This window comes from Lepidochelys kempii, chromosome 6 (assembly GCF_965140285.1).
Source record: "Lepidochelys kempii isolate rLepKem1 chromosome 6, rLepKem1.hap1, whole genome shotgun sequence".
In the NCBI taxonomy this organism is placed as follows: domain Eukaryota; kingdom Metazoa; phylum Chordata; order Testudines; family Cheloniidae; genus Lepidochelys; species Lepidochelys kempii.
Window position 1 is genome coordinate 20,582,870 of NC_136385.1, and position 20,850 is coordinate 20,603,719.

General features: G+C 47.9%; 1 protein-coding gene across 3 annotated transcripts in view; it reads left to right on the forward strand.

Annotated features, from left to right (window-relative positions):
- The window catches only part of SYT12 (synaptotagmin 12), a 56,773-nt gene that overhangs the window by 19,344 nt on the left and 16,579 nt on the right, over nucleotides 1-20,850 (forward strand). For all 3 annotated transcript variants that reach the window (XM_073347029.2, XM_073347031.2, XM_073347030.2), the window contains exon 4: nucleotides 939-1,331. In XM_073347029.2, the coding sequence (XP_073203130.1) occupies nucleotides 939-1,331 (393 nt within the window). The remainder of the gene's footprint in view (nucleotides 1-938; nucleotides 1,332-20,850) is intronic.

The window sequence follows — 20,850 nt, forward strand, 5'->3', positions numbered from 1 at the left end:
CATATCCCTTCTCAGTCCCACTCTTTTTAGTCTTCTCGGATCATCCTGGTCGCTTTTCTCTGCACCTGTTCCAGTGTGAATTCATCTTTCTTGAACTTGGGTGATCAGAACTGCACACACTATTTCAGATGAGACTCTCTCTTTGTTAGCTATAGGTCCTAATACTACTGACAACTTTTTCAGTAGTACCTAAGTGACTTAGGAGCCAAAGTCTAATGGAAAGTCAATGGGATTTAGGCTTCTAAGTGCCTAAATCACTTTGAAAATGGAACTTAGGCTCCGAAGCTGCTTAGGCACTTAAGAGATGGTGTAAAATTTCCTTATTTATGGACTAAATGCTATTGGGTAACATAATCAGACACTTGAGCAAATATAGTTCACCCAGTAGGGGGCAGTGGTACATGTTATGTATTCGAGGTGGCCAAAAAAACAGAAGGGGGATGGATTTGTGGAAAAAATTTCAAATTTTTGGTTGGTTTTTTAAATTAATTATTTTTCATTTTTTTGTACCTTTTTCATCATCTTTTTTTTTGTTCCAAAATGGAAAGCTTTCAAAAATGATTTGTTTTGAATATTTATATTTACAGATAACTAAGGTGTCACTTAGTTGACTAATGAAAAATTACCCTGCAGCAAAACGAGAAAGGGAGAAATAAGGGATGGGAAGGGCTTTCATATCATATACCGTATATGTTCCAGTGCGTTATCTAGTCTCCCTTAAATGACCTAAGCACTTGTCCTGGGAGACTGTACCACAGCCTAATGCTGTAGATCTTCTTGTTAAGGAATCACCTTCATATCCCATGGCAATTGCATATTTAGACCCCATAGCACTTAAGAGCCCCATATGCTTTGTTTCACATGTAGTAAGAAGTAGTTCAGAGGTGAAGGGGTTAATGCAACCTGAGTGCCTCTTCTATCCTTTTCTATGTCTGCAGAGGGGGGGAGCTTCAAACTTCCGAAAGGCAGCGGAAAGGACGTCCCCTGTCCGCAAGCCCCGCCTGAAGATGGATGACACCTTTGAGAACATCAATGAGCTGGGTACCTTAGAGTTGATGAGCAAAGACCTAGATCTGGGTCCATTCGGGCTACTGAAGAGATCTGTATCCACTGACTCCCTCAGCTCCATCTCCTCCATTGGGAATAACTTTGGCCAAGACTTCACTGTGGGCCAGGTGGAAGTCAACATGGAGTACGATGTGTTCTCCAACACCCTGCACGTCACGCTGCTGCAAGGGAAGGACCTCCTGGAGAAGGAGGACGTCAACTTTGAGTCTTGCTTTGTGCGTATCAGCTTGCTTCCAGATGAACAAATCATTGGCATTTCCAGGGTAAGTGTCTGTCACCTTCTCTTGCAGCATTTTTGGAGGGGTGTGTGTGTGTGTTAAGGGAAATGTGTATGGGACTAGTCGTTGTTCATGTTATACCGACCTCTGAAAAGCTAGATCTCAACCTCCTTGCAGCAAATTGGCTGAGCAGTCAGGGGTCAAATCTGAGGGTGCATCTCCTGCTGCTCTTCTTTTCTGACAGGAGGATGATAGGGCAGCACAAGTCAGTAAGGTCCGGGTGGATGGATGGATGGATGAGGAGTGGGCCACAGAAGCAGCACGTCTTGGAGCCCTGGGAGGAGTATGATAGCTGGAAGCAGTTGGCGGAGTGATTACTGCAACTTAGGGCCTAGTGCTTGGAATGGCTACAACATTACCGCCAAGCTCACGGTATATAATGTAATGTAATCTCATTTTTCGAAGAATTGGGGTAGGTTCTCAACGCATGGTCACTCCTGCCATAAAACTGATAGGCAAAGGAGTTCGCAAATGCAGAATCACACTCTTGTCCCAGTCCTAATTGCCCATGATGGAACCTGAACGAATCTAGTTTGAATGAAGAAATTTACATTTTGAGTTGGAGAAGGAGCAGCTTTATCCAGCTGGGAAGGAGGTTGCAGGTCTGCACTGGTGACCTTCACTGGTAGTGCACTGTAAGACTCTTTATTTCAAAATTTGCCAGTAGGGGCAAGTTTGCACCATGTGGGACATTCTGCATCTCCTCTGCTAGAGCAGAAATGGGTTAGTAGCAAGTTATACAATATAGGAGACCCCAAATACCGTCTGTTCAAGGGTCACCCCACATTTTGCAGCGTATCCTTGGGCACAACTAACTCATCGCATGTATGTTTCCATGTCCCTCCAAACATGAACAACCCTGGAGGTCATGTCTCCATGACATCAAAAACCATAGGTGCTGAAACTAGGGATGCGGCGGGGGGGCGGGGTGTGCAATCTGTGGACTGGGTTTGCTTGACTCAAGGGAACAATCCCCAAGGCTCCTGTTCCTTTAATAAATTATACAGCCTCTGATGCTGTCCCAGCCATCTCTCCACCACGTACAGTTCCACCACCCAAACAAGCAGAGGCAGAAATATCACGGCGCTTGCAAATGCAGACTCTGATGCTGAAATTGACAGTCACAGCTTCCAGGACTCCTGCTTGCTTGTGACAAATCAACATTCATTTCTGCTGTAGCTTGGCTGCTTCTAGGGCTGGGTGAGTGCCCCTGAACGGCAGCTGTCCAAAGCTAGATTGCACTTCTCTGTGAACTTAGAGTATGATCGGTTTGTTCTGGGGATCGCTTTTATCTAGCAAATGCTGGGCGCACATTGCATGATTCCTCTAGCATGGGCTTCCTTCCTTCCTATTTAGATACAGGCAAGCACTAGGCATTGGTCAGTTCCCGGGGCACTTGTACTGGTGTTTTCCAGCCCCTTCCTCAGATGTGGAGTCTGTCCGTCCAAGCGTGAGGTGCGTCTGCTTACTTCAGGGCTATCTTGGGCTGTTGTAGACAATTGATGATTCGTGTCACACTTGTTTATGAGGCATGAGACTGTGTTCATAAGAAAAGTGTGTTATCACTGTTGGGAGATGAAGGATGGTCCTGTGGCTTGAGGCGCTGACCTGGAACAAAGAAAATCTGTGTTCGGTTCCTGATTCTTCCATAGACTTCTGGTGTGACGCTGGGTAAGTGGCTTAATCCCTGTACCTAGTTCCCTATATGTAGCATGGGGTTAATAGTGCTTCCTTTGTCTGTCCTGTCTGTTTAGACTATACACTCATCAGGGTAGGGACTCTCTCTTACTATGTGTGTTTGCAGTGCCCAGCACAGTGGGGCTTTGATCTCAGCTGGGCCTCTAAATGTTACCATAATCTAAACAATAGCTGTCATCTTTAGGAAACAACCCTGCATTGTTGGCTGAGAGGGCCAAGATCCCCTAACAGGAATGAGGGATGGGCATTACCTGTGATTCCCTGTCAGCTCAATGTGGTAAAATGGCTGTTAACTGACAGCAGAGGGAGGAAATCTTTCGAGGGCCTTAATTCAAAAGCCTGCTGAAGGCAAGAACTCTTCCCATGCAGACAGGGTCACGTGCTGCGGATGCTCCTGGGCTGAGCTGACCAATCCAGCTCTTGCCATCTCCAGCGGGCGTTTGAAGGTGTGTCTATGCCTGCGGATTTCAGGTCCAGTTCTGGAATGCTGAGCAGCTGCAGGAAGATGAGCGGCTATTGCCGGGTGCCCCCCAATGAGCATTTTTCTGGGTGTGTGTTCTTGCCAGGCCACTCGCACCTTGGGGCGCTCATGCAGTGTGAGTGCGGATTCAGGCTGTAGGGATGCAGCCCAGCTACATCCATGGGCCATATTCAGCCTTGGCATTAGCGGGCAAAACACCATTCGAGTCAGTGGCATCACACCGGCTTCTGCCAGCAAAGAATTTGGCCCCGTGGCTGCAAAGGCAGTGTCAGCAGAATTGTGTGAGGTGAGTGGATGGCCGGGCACTACTCCTCAGTCCAAGTGGCTTGTTCTGTTCCATTCCCTGCTTCGTAGCTGACTCAGCACCTGAGCCAGTGCCCACTGAAGTCAATGGAAAGACTCCCATTGATTTCGCTTGGATAAGGCCCCCAATATACCACAGTGAGCTGGGAGGTAGATGCAGCACCATGCAATGCACTGGGTATGTCTGCTGTGAGCTGCTGGCTGGAACCCAGTGGAATATTATCCTCCCCAATCCATAGCACTAGCCCTTCCATTTCTCCCCAGCTGCATCAGTGGTGAGTAATGGGTTAATCCCGAAAGAAACCTCCACTGGGGCATGGGAAGCTCCGGGCAGACCCAGTTATAATTCAGAAGCTTCTTCCTTGGAAGTTGTTTGTGATACCATCTGTCAATTTACTAACTGTAATGGGAGCAATTAAGTCTGTTCTATGAGATGGAAAGGACTGTAAAGAGAGTTTTGTTTCAATCGCTTCCCTAGTCAATGAGCTGCAGGCATGCTCTTCTACTCTTGGGAAGCGGATCTGTGAGCAGTATGCAGAGGACCTGGGAGGTGCTGTCTCCTGGCGAAGGCAATAGAGGGGGGAGTCTGGACTCCTGAGTGCCATTCCCAGCTCTGCTAATGACTTACTCTCTAGCCTTAGGCAAGGCACATATCCTCCCTGTAACTCACTACAGCAGGGATAGTGATACAGACCCAGCTCCCAGGGGTACTGTACTAACTCATGCCTGTAAAGCAGGAGAGAGCCTTGTCTGGACAACTCAAGCATCCTGGATTTTGCAGGACATTCCACTCCGGCTGAATCAGGCTGCCTGTTTCACTGCATCACAAAGGCAGGCAAGGGGAGGAGGGACAGACTTCCACCAAATGTGCTGTAGCCTGTGGGAAAATGCTTTGAGGAAGAGACCATGGCCTCAGATTTTGTCTCTGTTTCATGTACTTCATAGCCCTTATTACTGAACAAGACCTTGTATCCCACCCCTAGGAGCCTGCCCGTGCTCTCCAGCTGGCTTGGAGTACCCAGGGAAAACTGATTGCGACAGGAGCACTCCCACCTCCAAATATTGGGAGACTGACCTGCTCCTCAGCACATGCAGCTGCTCTGATTTGCTGCCCTTTCCAGGAGGCAGGCAAGGGAATAGGGCAGGGCAGTGAATCGGGTGCAGACCTCCTTTGGGGAAGTCTATAAGCGTATAGTCTGTGGGGCAAACCCATAGCGTTGGCTGGTCTGATTTTGGTCATCCCTCTGCTCACTGCTGGTTGTATTTCTATGTTCAGAATGGAGGGGGAGATGGCTAACGGTGGGGAGGAAGGCGAGTGAAAGGAAGAATATTAAAGGGAAATGGAGACAGTGGGAGACAGGTCAGATCAGAAAAGAAAACTAAGAGGGGTGATTAGGTTGGGACCCAGCATGTGCTTAGCCTGAAGCATATGAGTCTTCCTGTTGAAAGTCAGTGGATTTGCTCACATGCTTAAAGTTAACCACCTACCTAAGTGTTTTGCTATGTCCAGGCATTTGAGAGGGGAAAAGCCAAACTGAAACACGAACAAATGATGCCAAAGGATAGAGAAACGTGGTGGGGAAAATCCAGAATGTGGAAAAGACTTGAAAAAAAGAGGCATTGAAGATGGAGAATAGGGAGGAAGAGAGAGTCATTATTTGATCATATATGAAGTTTTAGTTTCTATAAGATTTTTGTATGTGCGATTTGTTGTTGCTATATTTGTGTGCGTTACCCCAGCGTTCCAGTCCTTAACCAGGACCTCATTATGCTGGGCGCAGTACAAACAGAACAAAAAAAAAAAAAGGGTCCATGACCCAAGGAGCTTACAACAGAAGTGTAAGACCAGAGACGACAGGTGGGGAAGCACGAGGAGACAATGAGATAATACAGCTAAGCATGTTAGACAATTGTCTCAGCACACCAACTACCTAACTGTTGTCGAGGTATGGAGGGGTTGGTTTGTGTTTTATTACTAGTGGCTTATTTATTTCTAGCAAATCTAACGCGTTTCCCAGTTTTGTACTCAGAAGGCCACCCTCCCGCCTAAATCCACTGGCCTGGGGCACTCTGTGGATCATCAGTGATAGATGATGATGGGGCAGCTGCCTAGTAGCTCAGAGAGTAAAGGCTAAACATTGGTGCCAACCACCATCCATTCTATTCCTCCTCCTGTTGCATGTGGCTTGCTCTTGCTTGTCCTGTCCACCTCCATCCTCTTGGAAATGGCTGTCCGCTTCCAGCAGCATTGTGTGGTGTTTGTGCCTGGTTTCTGGACAAGCTAATTTGAGTGTGGCCAGGAAGGGGGAAGCCCCTGGGAGGCTAGATATGGAAAACATGAAGACAATTAAAAGCTTGAGGAAACTGGGCTAGAAGTTGCTTGTAGTTTCTGTAAATGGGACGTTCCTCCAGCCAGTGATCCCGACAGGCTGTGTGTGTGTCATGTAGGAGGCAAGTCTCTCTGAGCAGCTCAAAGGAACATGCAGGCATGTTTCACATTTGCACTTGCTCCAGGGCAATCATGCCCTTCTGCTCAGATCCCTCTGCCTTGATATGTATCAATTTATATATGTCGACATCCCAATTTAACTCCATGCGCAGGAGCCAGGGCCAAAAGATTCAGACTGTTTCAACAAATGACAAAATAAAATGACATCCCACAGGGACAGCTTGGATCCTACTGTATGGTTTTCAAATCTTCCCCTTCCTAAATCTCCTTGCTGCTGCACAGTTTCCTTTTAATTAGCCATGAGATAAGGAAAACACAATGCTAGATTTGCAAGTGCTCAGCACCCACAACTGGGACCAGACCGTCCCTGCTGAGCTCTTTGCAAAATCTGGCGCCAATTAATAGAGATACCTAGCTCTTATATACCTCTTTTCATCAGTACATCTCAAAGCACTTCACAGTCTTTTAAATCACCTCTGTGAGCTAACAAGGGGCTATTGTACAGATGGGAAACTGAGGCACAGAGAGACTAAGTGACTTGCCCCAGGTCACAGAAAAATCTGTATCAGAGCAGGGAATTGAACCCAGGTCTTCCAAGTCTTAGGCCAGGGCCCCAACCACACTACTATCCTTTTACTATGGTGGTGAGTTCCTGATAATCTTGCCCATAAAGTCTCTTGTTCCTTTTAATTTTTTGAGGGGGCAATTTTTAAATAAATCCATTTCTGGTAAATGCTGCTAGGTGGCCAGCTTGAGACACTCCAGTCTTGTTCTGCCATGGAGCAGGGACAGCCGTGCTTGCTTGCTTCTCCCCCAGTCCCATCCCAACATGCCTTGGCTTTTACCTGGAGACACACCCTGCAGTCCCCAGGATCATTCAATTCCTGGCCTCTCTGCTGAGGCAGCCTACAAGGGTGCCATTTAATACCAGTTGAGATGGTGACTTTTGTGCCATGGAGTCCTGCCCAGCAGAGACCAAACTGAAATCACTAATTCATACAACAAAGGCTACATAGGACAATGGTCAGAAGTTAATGACTGATCACTGCCATTCTGGGCTGGATTTGAACCAGTCACCAAGGCCCTGATCCCCCAAAGGTTTCCATGCAAGTGAACCCCTGTGGCCCTGCCGATGAAGTCAGTGGGGCTCCATACGGGTGCAGGACGCCACCCACATGGAGTCATTTGCAGGTTTCCAGCTATTGCAGGATTAGGGCCCTACAACTGAACAGCTTCCTACCCCATTGCTCTGAGAATTTGAGCCCCACATTGCAAAGCCACTTGTTAAGGTGGCAAAGAGCTTTCCATTATAAACCTGATTTTTGACCATATCCTCGAAGTCCCTCAATAAAAGAAGTCCGTAATACCCAACATGTCTCATTATTCTTCTCCAGCTCTGTGTCTTTGGTTGGGAGTTGTGTTTTGCTGCTTTCTGTTGCAAAGTTTGAGGTTAGTTGGGCCGGGCATCTTGGAGGCAGTGAAGTTGGAGAGAGTTTGTTCATTTTTGGAAAAGGTATGTGATGCTTTTGTCTCTGGCCTAGACACCCCAGCTTTGCCTTATTCAGTTGTCCTCAGTGAGGAGAGTTTGAGCACTTAAGGCAAGTTGCATGGTTAATTCTGGAGTTATTAGCCATCCAAGTTGGACACCCTGAATGTCCTGTCTAGTCCTGCCATATGTTGATGACTGACCCTGTAGACGCTCATGCCCCGCTAAGCTTTGGCTTAAAAAAGAAGTCTTCTTATCATTGCAACTAGCTTAAAGATATGAACTGATTCCAAGAGGTGGAAGTTTGTCCCGCTCATGGCAAAACACCCCAACCTGTCTCCTTTAAGCCAGATATAAGCTCACCGGGAACCTGTCCGCTCCTGTCAATGAGCTTTGGATCAGGCCTATAAAACAAACCCCCTCACAGCCTGGGCTGGAGAGGCTCAGAACCAGTAGGGAGGGAAGGGAGGAATGCAAACATAGTCACAAATTATTGTTTTTGCTGACATTTTGTTTTCACAAACACTTACTCACCAGCTTCATTTACAATGTACCAGTATCCACATTCGGTGGGCAGGGGCAGGGTTACAGTAGGGTTGCCAATTTTGAGTGGGCATATTCCTGGAAGTTTCATCACATCACATAATCTTTAATTAAAGATTAGTTTTTAATTCCTGGAGACTCCAGAACAATCCTGAAGGGTTGGCAACCCTAAATTACAGAGTCAGAGTTAAGGTTGTCTTTGTGGAACCTTATCTCCAGATTTCCAAGCTCTCAAACATCTGGTGGTTTGGGAGGTTTTTTTAACTACAGTGGCATAAATATAATGTTGTTTGGAACTAACTGCCGCATATTTACAACTCTAGCTCTGGCCTCACCAAATTGTTTATCTGGAAATTCAATGAACAAAAGAAGAAGGGAAAAATCATCTTAGTAGGTAGTAAATTCTGGCTTCCAAAGATATCTATGTAAAATATTCCAGCAAGTATAAAATATTGTCTTTAAAATATTTTGGCAGTGCCCTTTTAAGATCAGACTCTCTGAATTTATGCTCTGTAGTTATTATTTATTGACTCTATTTACAATTCACTAACACTATTTATAGACGCATACTGGCCTGAGACAAGTAATGAAGACACATTAGTCTCTTTCCTGTAGTGTTCTGTAGTCACTTGAAAAAAATTAACTAATATTTATGTAGCATCTTTCAATTCATAGATCCCCCAAAACTGTAGCAACTGTAGATATTTATACAGGGATCACTCCACCACTGATGTAGTGGAGCCATTTTGAGAGCCCATCTTTCCCCCAGAGAATGCCCGGATCTCCCATTGACCTCAGTGGGAGTTGCTCATAACCCATGGGGAAGCATAGGGCCATTTGGTGGCAGGCAGCAGCTAAGACCCAAATGTTGCAATAGGCTTTGCAGAAGCAGACCCAGTGTTCTCAACTCAAGATAAGTCTCTCAATGTCTGGTGTTTTCCTTTGAGCTCCAGTTCCCGGATTCATGTGGTTAGAGGAGAACCTGAGCTTTCGTTTAAAGGAAACAGGAAGTTTCTTGCCCTCACAGTTGCAGAGAAAAGCTGGAAAATGTGAGTCTAGAGCATCCTAAAGGCTCAGAATCTGGACAAAGAACAAGAACCTCAAATCAATTATTTGTAATGATCAATTATTTGTAATGATCAAAACCCTCATGAGTTTTGAATGCTTGGGGCTGGCAATACCACAGAGCCCCATCGAAATCCATGTGTTCTCTGTCTGTGTGCAGGGGTGTGTCCGTGCCGCTGACTCGGGCTCGCAGGGCTCCGGCTCAAGGGCTGTTTAATTGCAGCGTAGGCGTTTGAGCTCAGGCTGGAGGTGGGAGTTCCCAGAGCCCAGGCTGCAGCCTGAGCTGGAACATGTATACCGCGTAGCCCAAGTCAGCTGGCACAGGCCAGCCATGGGCTTGTAATTGCAGTGTAGATATACCCCAGAGTCTACCCATGCTTAGGGGGTCGGAGCCCAGCAGTGCCCTGTGATGCTACAGGACAATCAGTGGAGCATGCTGTACATCAGCTAAATGAAGCAACAGGGAGGATTTTACAAGAGGCAGATGTCCGGTGGTAGGCATCATGGTGTGCAGGATCTCAGCTTCCCGGACTGACTGTGGGAACTGGAAGGGTGCAGAGCGGGGAGACATGCAAACAAAGGCGATTTATTACCACCTGATCACAGAGCTCTAAATGGTAGAACTCAGACAGGAATGTTCAGGCCTTAAGGGTGCATCTACACTGCAAAACCAGCCCTGTGGCTGTGAGTCTCACTGGCCAGGTCAACTAACTCAGGCTTGCAGGGCTCGCGCTACGGGGCTAAAGTAGCAGTGTAGACGTTCCTGCTTAGGCTGGAGCCAGGGCTCTGAGCATACGTCTACACTGAGATTTAAAAACACACGGAGTCTCAGACGCTGGGCTGCAGGCTGAGGCTGAACATTTACACTGCAGCTTTATAGCTCTCTGAGCCTGAGCCCCGTGAGCCTGAGTCAGCTGACCTGGGCTAGCTGCGGCCATGCCATGCTGCTTTTATCACAGTATAGACATACCCTGAGGACCCACCCCTCTTGCCAGGTCTCAGATCTTAGGCTCCAGCCCGAGCAGGAATGTCTACACTGCTACTTTTAGCCCCAGCGTACAAGCCCTGTGAGCCTGACTCAGTTGATCCAGGTGCTGAGACTCACTGCTGTGGGATTTGTTTTTTTTACTGTGTAGACGTATCCTAACACTCCTCTCATATGATACTGGAGACATGTAGCCTCTGTGGTTCCGCCCTTCCCCTGATCACAGCAGGCAGTGTGGTGGTTTGTCACCCAGAGCCTGCCTCTGGCCCCATTCATCCTCTGTTCCACACAATCAGTGTGCCATCAACATGTCATTGGTCACCTTTCTCTTTGCCCTTGTGGGAGGGGAAGGCAGGGTCATTAACGAGCCTTTGGCCACTTGTCCCTTTCTGTGACAATAATCGCCGTGGAAGCCTTATCCACTGGACTGCACTGTGTGTGAGGTGATCTCCCCTCACCCCAGTGGCAGGGTCTGCCATGGCACTTTTTTGGCATCCAGTGCCATGTCGCATCAGTGTTGTCAGCTCACACCACCCTGATGGATATCCCTGGTCACCAGCTGTGACCCCGCCTGTCTCTCTGGCAGCCCTGGGCATACTTAGTGCCTGAGAAATCTATCCAGAAGCTCAAGGGAGGCGAAAACAGCGCAGCCTGCAACGTGTTTGTTTATTTCCACAGTCCGGAAACAGCATCATTTATTTGCAGAGTGACAGTCACCCTATTGTGTTGAGTAATGATCAGTAAGAGACCGATGCTCCTTTAGCGTTGTGTTATCTACGGCAAAAGCAGAGTATTATGGTTACTGTGGGAACCAGCATTTTCACAGTGTTTGTGTGTGCAAAATTTCAGCCATGAGGACTGCATTCAGTTTAGCTATTTGTAGTGAGTAGATTACACTCCACAGCGGCACAAGATCAGTGTCTCTCCTCTTAAAGATCACTTGCCATTTCTCACTGGAAACTCCAGAGGGTCCGTAGTGACCAGCTGTGTAATCTGGAAGTCATTTGCACTGCACAATAACAACTTTATGGGTTTTACAAACTTATGAACAACTTCATGTATTCTTATGCGCCTGCAGATGGTACTCTTTATATTAACGGTCTACCTATACTCACATATAGTCAGCTATATCTCGTTTATATGTAACACCTGTAATGCTTAGGGCAGGAGCATCAAACGTGTGGCCCACAGAACAGTTTCACCTGGCCCACGGACTTCCCATGAATCTTTGGGATTGTTTCATGACCCCAGAGTCTGCACTACAGGGGGTGTGATTTGTAGGGTGCACAAATGTGTTGTGTTCTAACTCCACCATGTAGACCCTGCTAGTGTGCATGGATGTGGTCCTGGACTAAAAACAGGACTACATCAATGCGCACTAAGGACATTTAGTGCACGCCAGTAGATCCACATGGTGTGTCCTACAAATCACACCCCTGTTGTCCGGACTTTGGAGCAGCGAAAGCTTGCATACAAGTGTAGAACCACATGGTTACATTGAAGAGGCTCTGGAGAGGATTAAGTCGGGCAGAAGGTGGTACAAGGCTCAGTGAGGGGAAAATGGCACGGAAAAGCGCTTACCTGCCAACTGGAGAATAGATATCCCAACCTGGCAAGTCGAAGAAAAGGACATTTAAAATCTGTCAGAGGGTGAATGTAAGTAATCACCACCATGGTTTATCTTTAGCTATTTCTATTTGAATAGCTTTTGCTGAATGTGGCCCATGCTAAGTGGCAGGTATCAGGTCAGGCCCGCCATATGAAATGAGTTTGAATTGGGGCTTATCTACATAGTAGGGTAATGTGCTTTAGAGGGGTGTGACTTCTGCACATGAGGGAACCTTTAGTGCAAATCAGCAGGGTCTCCATGGCCCAGTTAACGTGCAGCATGTTAATGTGGTTTAGAAATCACACCTCCGCAGAGCACATTACCTGACAGCATAGACAAACCCTTAGTCTTTCTGGTCTATAAAGCACCACACACATCAAAACTCTTTCTACCCCTCTGGGGAAACCATGTTAGGAGGAGAGTCTTTAAATCCGAAGTCTTTACATCAAGACTGGTTGGCTTTCTAAAAACTACCCTCTGCTCTAGTTCTACCCAAGTTAATGGGACTGATGCAGGACTCACTGGGTGAGATTCTATGGCCTAGGTTATACATGAAGTCAAACTCGATGATCGTAATGGTCCATTCTGAGTTTAAAAGTTATCAGTATGTCACCATGTTTCCCCATCTCAAGACCAATAATGTCAGTAGGGCAGAGGCTAGGCAGGTGATGAGCTGAGATTAGAGCTACTGAGAAGCTATGAATCAGTCTGTGCTAAAACAGCCTATTTTTGTTACCCTGGGTCGATCCCTCCCCTTACTGGTTTCCTCCACCTCTGATATCTTGGCTTTTACATTGTAAGCTCTTTGGAGCAGCGACTGTCATTTCCTATTTGCAGACCAAAAAAACTGCATTCAGATGGCGTTAAGGTTAAGAATACGGATCAGTAACCTCTGGGTTAAAAAAAAATATCATAAGGTAGTTATAATTTTCCCAAAATCAAACATTACAGGCACAGTTCAGGCACTCGAACCACCTTAACTCTGCCCTGAAGTGATATCCTGCAATAACTGTACAATTAAGGCATTTTAGTGTTTGTGGTCTCAGACTAGATAAAACTGATTTTTAAGGACACATTACATTGTTTTTGTTTTTTTTTCTCCTGATGCAGCTGAGGTCTCTAGACACTATGGCAAGATAATGGTAAATAATAATAAAGCCTCTATCCATGCTGGCTGGCACTGGGTGACAGGAACAATTCCATTATGCAATAAAACACAATGGTGTGAGTGTTGTAGTCTAATAATGATGATGCCTTACTGTTGGTAAAGCTTGAAGCTATAGACTAAGTCCTACCACCAAGAGATGTAATTATGGTTTTCACAATTATAAATCCAATTATGAAATTAAAAGATTTCACATGTAATAATCAGGCCCAGAATTTCAAAGGTATGTGTGCTTGACATAAGCCAGCAAGCCAGTGCTCCCAGAGATGGTGTCCCTAGCCTCGGTTTTGCGAGAAGCTGGGAAGGGGCGACAGGGGATGGATCACTCGATGACTACCTGTTCTGTTCATTCCCTCTGGGGCACCAGGCATTGGCCACTGTGGGAAGACAGGATACTGGGCTAGATGGACCTTTGGTCTGACCCAGTATGGCCGTTCTTACATTCGCTACATGAAATCCCCAGCCCTCCTGCACATGGGAGAAGTCTGTGTGTCCACAAAACGCAAGGCCTCTCTTTTTAAAAAGTCTGGTGGCTGAGTGGGTAAGACGCTCCGTTACAATCCTGATAGTCATGGCTTCGAGTCTCACTTGATCTCACGTTGAAAGGCCACCTCCAATTCACCCAGCTGCAAAAGGCGTACCTGATCCATCAGGTTAGGGCAGTCAGATGTGATGCTGGCCATGTCCCTCCCTTTTGTACCATTGGCTATGAAACTGACGTACCTGATCTGCATCCATGAGATGAGCCACTGGCTTGGGGGAACTTTGACTTTAACTCTTTTTAAACCCAAACTGAAGATGGCAATGAAAAGTACAATCTGAAGAAAGAGCCGAGGCTGGTTTTGCCTTGCTGGATGGCTGGTGGGGCTGGATTCCAGTTGCTGTGTTTACTGCTTAAGTGTTCTTGACACAAAAGTAGTGTTACATTATTCAGGTAATTAACACCCTTGGACTGCGCACTGTGACAAATAGTGTTGTTACTAAGCAGGCCATGAGAGAGTTCCATGTGCATAAAAGGGGCAGGGCTAGATGCCAGCAGGTTTGGTAGATACTGTTCAGTTTGTTCTGTACCCTCCATCATGGCTAAGTTAGAGGGGGTAGGACATTCAGTTGGCCCAGCTGGGCAATTTTAAAGCCCTCTCCATAGAGAATAGGCAGCTGCATGTTCCCTTAACAATAAAATCTTAACAAGCCCACAGGGAGGAGGAAAAGCCTGAAAATCAGCTTTTAAAAACCCCAAAGTTTTGTATGTGGGTTCAAGTTTCTAAGACGGCTAAACCTGAACCAAAGCAGAGAAATCCCCCTGAACGTATTTCTCAGTCTCACTTTCAGTCCATGTTCCTTTCAAGCACAGCTAGGAAGGTGGAAGGAAAGCAGATGTGATGAGGCCTGTTTTGTCATGTAGGTATGAATGGTAAGCCCAAAAAATGATAAGCTCTCTGCTTCCACTGAAGTCAACAAGAGCTATGGGTGCTTGCAGTAGAAGGGGGATGTGTTTGGTTATGGTCAATAGCCACGCTGCTGTGCTACATGGAATCACAGTCTTTGATGTGTTTAGTTAGAAAACAGCTGCAAATATAAGTGTTGCCCACTGTTGTGATTTTATCATGAATCTGATGATGTTTGATATTTTTCTTAAAGCCCCAGCTTCCAGAGTCTTGTAACTACCTTAGAATCTCTGCTTTTTTTTTTTTTAAGTAAATTTCTTCCACTCATAGTTGCAGAGAAAAAAACTGAAAACGTGGCTAGAGTTGCACCTTAAAGCTTAGAAACCAGAGGGCAAAGAAAAACTATTAGTTTTCAGCCAGTCTCATTATTTATTTTGGGTGGGCCTGACCATGATTTTTGAATGTTTGAGGTTGGCAGTACTGAGACTCAAACAGGCTTCCACTCAACTCGAGTTACAGCTCTGTCTCTCTTGTTTACCAGGGGCCGTTCCTTGTTTGGAACTCTATAAAGTGAACAGAGACTTCTAGTGGCTGAACTTGAAGTGCACTTGAAGTAAACATATCATTTCACACGTAGTCCATCAGTGTGTTAGAAAGTGTCTTTCCTGACAATGCCAGCCCCAGTACATTTGGGACCCAACAGCTCCGTTAAAAACAATTATAATGAGGGAGGGCATCGTTAACTCTGCATGTTAGACAGTGCTACTATAACTCAGCCTCTTTGTGCACTTCCAGCTGATGCTAGGAAACTGTTGGCTTTGTAGAATTGGGCTGGGTATCTTGGGGTTGAGAGGAAAGTTTCCTCCATTCACCTCTGACTTTTTACTCAACACAGCTATGGGTCTCATGCATTCTCCAGTTCTTCCCAATTTCCATACCCCTGTTCTCATCCTGCCTCTCTCTGGGTGAGCTTTCTTGGTATGAAAGCAGCTTTCTTGGTGTTCCTGTGCTCTTAATGTGTCCCGAATGAAGAAATACAGAACAGCAGGAGGGGAGGAGGAAGTTAATGTCAATACTTCCTGCCCTTCCAGACAGGTTCAAAATCAGCTTGAAGGTGAGGTGAAGATTTGCATCCATTATGCTCCTCACTGAACCCACTGTCCCTACTCCACCACCACGGTACTGCTGGGACCGGCACTACGCAATTCCTCTTGGTGTCCCTCCAAATGCAGCCTGCTGCTGAGATGAATTTTTAATGCCCACTTCAGTTCAGACTGTTGCCATGTTCTCAGCCTAATTCTGTCTTTTCGGCGTGCCCAGCGGGGTTGTGTCACACCATCAAAAGAACTGGAATAGGGAGAGATGTGATAGTATTTCAGTGACAGTGTGAACCCTAGAGCCCTCATTAGAGGCGCTCCTTGGAGGAGAGAGGGCAGGAAAGCAGGGGGAAGGAGGCGTCTCTGTCTCGAGAACGTCAGAGCGAGGGTGCTGAGTGTGAGCCCTGCAGTGAGCAGGGGGATTGCGTGCAATCCCTGGGGAATAGCTGGTCTGCTGGAGCGTGGGGAGGAGACTGATTCCTTTCGAAGCACCAGTTCATTTAAAAGCTACTGGGCTTCGCTGTCCCATTGGCCAGTCCGCTGCATGCTCGCCCTGAATCCCTGCAAGGATAGCTTTGTGGTCAAGGCTTGGCAATGGGACACAAAAGAGCTGGTTCAGTTCCTGCCACAGACTCCATGTGTGACCCTGGACAAGTCCCTTAGGGTACATCATTGCTGCAGTAAAAAACCCATGGCCGCGAGTGTCAGACCCAGGTCATGGGCTCGTGGGGCTTGTGCTAGACAGCTAAAAATAGCAGTGCAGGTGTCCCACGTGGGCGGGAGCCCAGGGTCTGAAACCCGGGGAGTGGGGAGCCCAAACATCTGTGCTGCTATTTTTCTCCCGAGTCAGTAGATTAACAGCAGTGGGGCATGTGAGTACTGAGAACTGGGTGAGCAGGCAAGGCCCGTTCACTGCAGTAGGACATGTCGAATGCTTATGGGATTCATCTCAATGCACTTATGCACTTTGGAATTTAGCCAGGACACCAGGGTTTATGCATTGGTTGTGAAAAAGGCAGGGTTTCTTTAACAACCATGAGTGATCTGGACATTACATTTCTATTGCATGCAGGCCCTCACACCATGACACAAGGGCAGCCCAATGGGCCTGGCTCCTACTGCTTTTCTAACTGGGGCTGAGCAAATGTAGGAGTCAGCTGGGGAAAGTTAATGTAACTGTTGGTGATGACATTGCGAAGCCCAAAGACAGAGCAGGGAGCATTTCCCTGCATGGCTCCAGTTGCATGCGTTGTTACTAAGGGCATGGGTACACTTGCAGATGTAGAGCGCTTTGAGTTAAACCAGCCCTCATAGATCACAGTAGGGAAAGTGCTGCAGTCTGTCCCCACTGACAGCTCAAGCGCCCTGGCATGGCCACATTTGTGGCACTTGCAGCGGCATTGAGAGCGGTGCATTATGGGCAGCTATCCCAGCATGCAAGTGGCTGCAATGTGCTTTTCAAATGGGGTGGAGGGGTGGAGTGTGACAGGGAGTGTGTTGTGTGTATGTGGGGGGAGAGAGAGTGGGTTTTGGGGGGGCTGAGAGCATGTCAGCGTTCTGTCTTGTAAGTTCGGACAGCAGCAGACCCCCCCACCTCTCTCTCTCTCAAACAGCATTCCACGCTAATGGTTGGTTTGTCTCGGAGCAGATAAGCAGCGGGCTGTCAGAAACGGAGCTTTCAAGGGCATTTCTGCATTCCTACAGCCGATTCCAAACAATGACAAGAGTGGCCACTTGACTTAAGGGGATTATGGGATGTTTCCGGAGGCCGATCAGAGCGCAGTAAAGCAACACCTCGTTCACACAGGCGCCGCAGCGCTCCAGCGAGGGCACAGCAAACGTTATTCCACTCGCCGAAGTGGGGACCAGCAGTGCTGTAGCCGCGGAGTCAGAGCGCTCTATGTGCCTTGCCAGTGTGGCCAGGTAGTGAGCTAGGGCACCCGGGGCTCCTTTATTGTGCTGTAACTCACAAGTGTAGCCAAGCCCTAACTCTTGCAGGCCCCTGCGCTCCAGATGTGATGGGAGAGTGAAGAGGGAGGAATAGCCTTTCAAATGTCCCGTGGCAAGACATGACGGCCCATTATGATAACTAGCTGGCAGAAGCAGCACGTCTGGGGTGTGCCACGGTGGAATTGCTGTGTTTAGGGTCTGCCAGAGAAGTCGCTAGAGAACAATACAGAGTGCTCCCTTCCCTAGGACCTTGCTTTGCTGCTGATTATAGAAAAGCACTCAGGGTCTCACACAGCGGTGCACTAAACTACCTGGAGGGTCACTGGTGTCAACCCTTTCCATTACGGATGGGGGACTGGATCAGACAGGAGCAGGAGCCCCTCGAGCTTTGGTTGAACCTTGAATTGAACCATCTTGAGGGTTCAAAAAATCTTGTTTCACTTTAAAAAAAAAATTTAATTTATGGGTTTTGTGCCTGTTGGTGCTTCCAGGGCAGGAAGCGGGAGCAGCCGAGCCTCTGGCCCTGAGCAAATACAAAAAGCCTATGATTGGATAAGTCCTTTCCCCCTGGATTTCCAGATCCATTTTTCAGATCCAAGGTGTTTGCCCAGCTCCGCTGGTGGGAGCTTAGCCAGATCTCACCTGAACCTTCAGGTTCACCCATCTGTTCAATGGAGTTTTACTACACTGGACACCCCACGGGCTGCTGGAACATAACGCCCGCAGCTGCTGGTAGGAGCACCCCAACTTTCCTAGCTGTGTGTCTGTCTGTGCAGAGCCTATGAAACCAGCATTCTGGCCCCCGCCGCTGTCAGGGAAACATGCACATTGAATCAGCAACAAGGGTCAGATGGCTTGAAACTTGTCAGTGTTTGTTAAGAGAGCTGCTTTCATCCCTCTCTTCCCTCAGGACTTCCTCGCCCTCCTTTGGAATGGGGTCAGTGGGAGAATATGGGACAGGGAGGGAGATGGCTAAGAAGCTCCCCCGCCGCCCTGTGCTGTATCAACTCTCTGCAGAACTGGGACCCAGTCAGGCAATGAGTCCTCCTTTTATAAGCTGTGTTTCAACCAGCCATTTGGTTCTAATTCCTGTCTCAGAATGAATACAGCAAAGCATCTAAGCTGCCAGGTTTGGGAAAACCAGACCCTGTGACTGTTGACAAATCTAACTGACACCTCAGGAGGAAAGTGACCTCATTTCCAGAAATTGTTGTAACACAACTCCGTGGGATGGGGCTGGTACCTGGGATCTTTGGCGCTAAAAGCCTCAGCATCTGCTGTATTACAGACCTGGTTTCTATTCCAAGCTTTGTCTGGTGAGATCTTATGCAGCCTTATGTAACTGATTTGTAAAATGCAGGGATGCTATTTGGCTGCCTTCTGGAAAGTAACGAGGCCTTGCTCTATACTGCGTGAAGTGTAAACAGCAGGTAGAGGTGAGACCAGAACCAGAACCAGAGACTGGTCTACACTTTAAAATTAGACTGACCTAGCTACATCGCTCAGGTCTGTGAAAAATTTTGTGCCCCAAGCACCAGTTAGGTCAACCTAACCCCCAGCATAGATACGGCTAGATTGATAGAAGAATTCTTCTGTCGACCTAGCTACTGCTTCTCGGAGAGGTGGATTAACTACATTGATGGGAAACCCCCTTCTGTCTATGTGGGAAGTGTCCACGCTACAGTGCTACATCAGCACAGCCCCACGGCCATAGCCATGCCGCTGGAGGGGAGACATGGCCTCGGTTTCCAGGCTCCCGGCTTAGTACACTTTCCCCTAGCTGACAGGCTATTAACAGAGGAGTCTGTCTCACCTGTGAAGCATGGAACAGGCAGCCAGATTGAGCTGAAAGGCAGATCACCTGGCAAAATCCCATGCATGCAAGAGCTCTGTTGCTAACAAACGATGCTGTTGCACCAACGACCTTGCTGCTGGGTCCAGAACTGCATCTTTTGCCTCTGTTAAGTAGAAGCCAATGAAACACAAATCCAGCTCAGCTGAGTTCCTCCCCACCGGTGGGGGAGGGGATTTCCTGGAGTGGACAACAGTTGCCTTTCAGGGACAGTGCACCCGTCCTTGACTTAGCACTGCAGGCTTTCTCCTCTATGCCGCAAACCTCCCACGCACCCTGGAACTGAGCGAAAGCAGGCAGGGATGGAGGAGGAAGGGCTTGCTTTATGGCTTCATGTTCTCACAGAAAGCTCTGACTGTCCTGATTCAAACAAGATGCTTTCTCGGTGCAGCTGCTGCAGCGATCAGTTAGAAACAGCCTGTCCTGTTGGGAACGAAGTGCTGTTTTCCTTCTGGGTAGCAGATCGGTCATTCATTGCTGTGATACCTGCTTCCATGCCAGCGCAGAGCCCTCCAGACTCAACAGCAGGGAGCAGGGAAGAACTTTTCTGTTCGGTTGCTGGACGGCTTCCTTTCAGCTAAGTTTGGGTGCCGCAGCCGATCCGAGCCCAACCTTCCACAGTCTGGGGGCGGCCAGGGTTAAGATCTGCCTCTCTTCTTATTTACGCTAGTGTAAAATCAGAGATGGTTTCATTGGACTCAATGGAGTGTAAACCTAATGTGAGAGCAGAACCAGGCCTTTAGCACTGCAGATTGGCCCCCTTACAGAGAGCGAGAGATAAGTCACAAAGTTCTGAGTGGGCACTGATCCGGGTCCGAACATCCACAAAGCTGGGTGCCGGGAGGTTAGACCCCATGAATTCGGTCAGGGCCAGCTCTAGTTTATAAGAGCTGTAGTGACCTCTGAGTCAGGCGTCTGCTGGAGGTAATACCACTCTGCCTCCGGCCATCAACTCCTCCGGGCCATTAGCAATTTGGAGGCTGTTACTCCTTCAGTAGCTGGCTTGTAAGGGAGTCAGCACAGAGCTCTGGGGAGTAAATGTGCAGATAGCACTCCAGGCAACACACTGAGCCCAGTGCTTTATTCTGAAGGGAGCAGCCAATTGTATGGATTTTACCCAGAGGGCAGGTGTAAGGTCCCTGTAAACCTGCCCTGTGGGGACGGGGAGGAATTCTCTCTGGAGCATGTGGCAGGGAATCAGAGTGCTCTCAGGGGCATGCAGGCTGCAGCTGGGGAGCCATCCCGTGGCACTGCAGATCTGAGGAGCAATATCCAGGCAGTCAGAAAATAAACAGTACAAGGAGAGACAGGAAACCCAGAGGCATCACCAGAGAAAGTCATGGGAGAGGCTCACAGGGACACAGGCTTTCAGGGGCCAGATCCTCAGCTGGTGGAAATAACTCCCTTGTCTTCACCAGAGAGAGAGGCTGGCT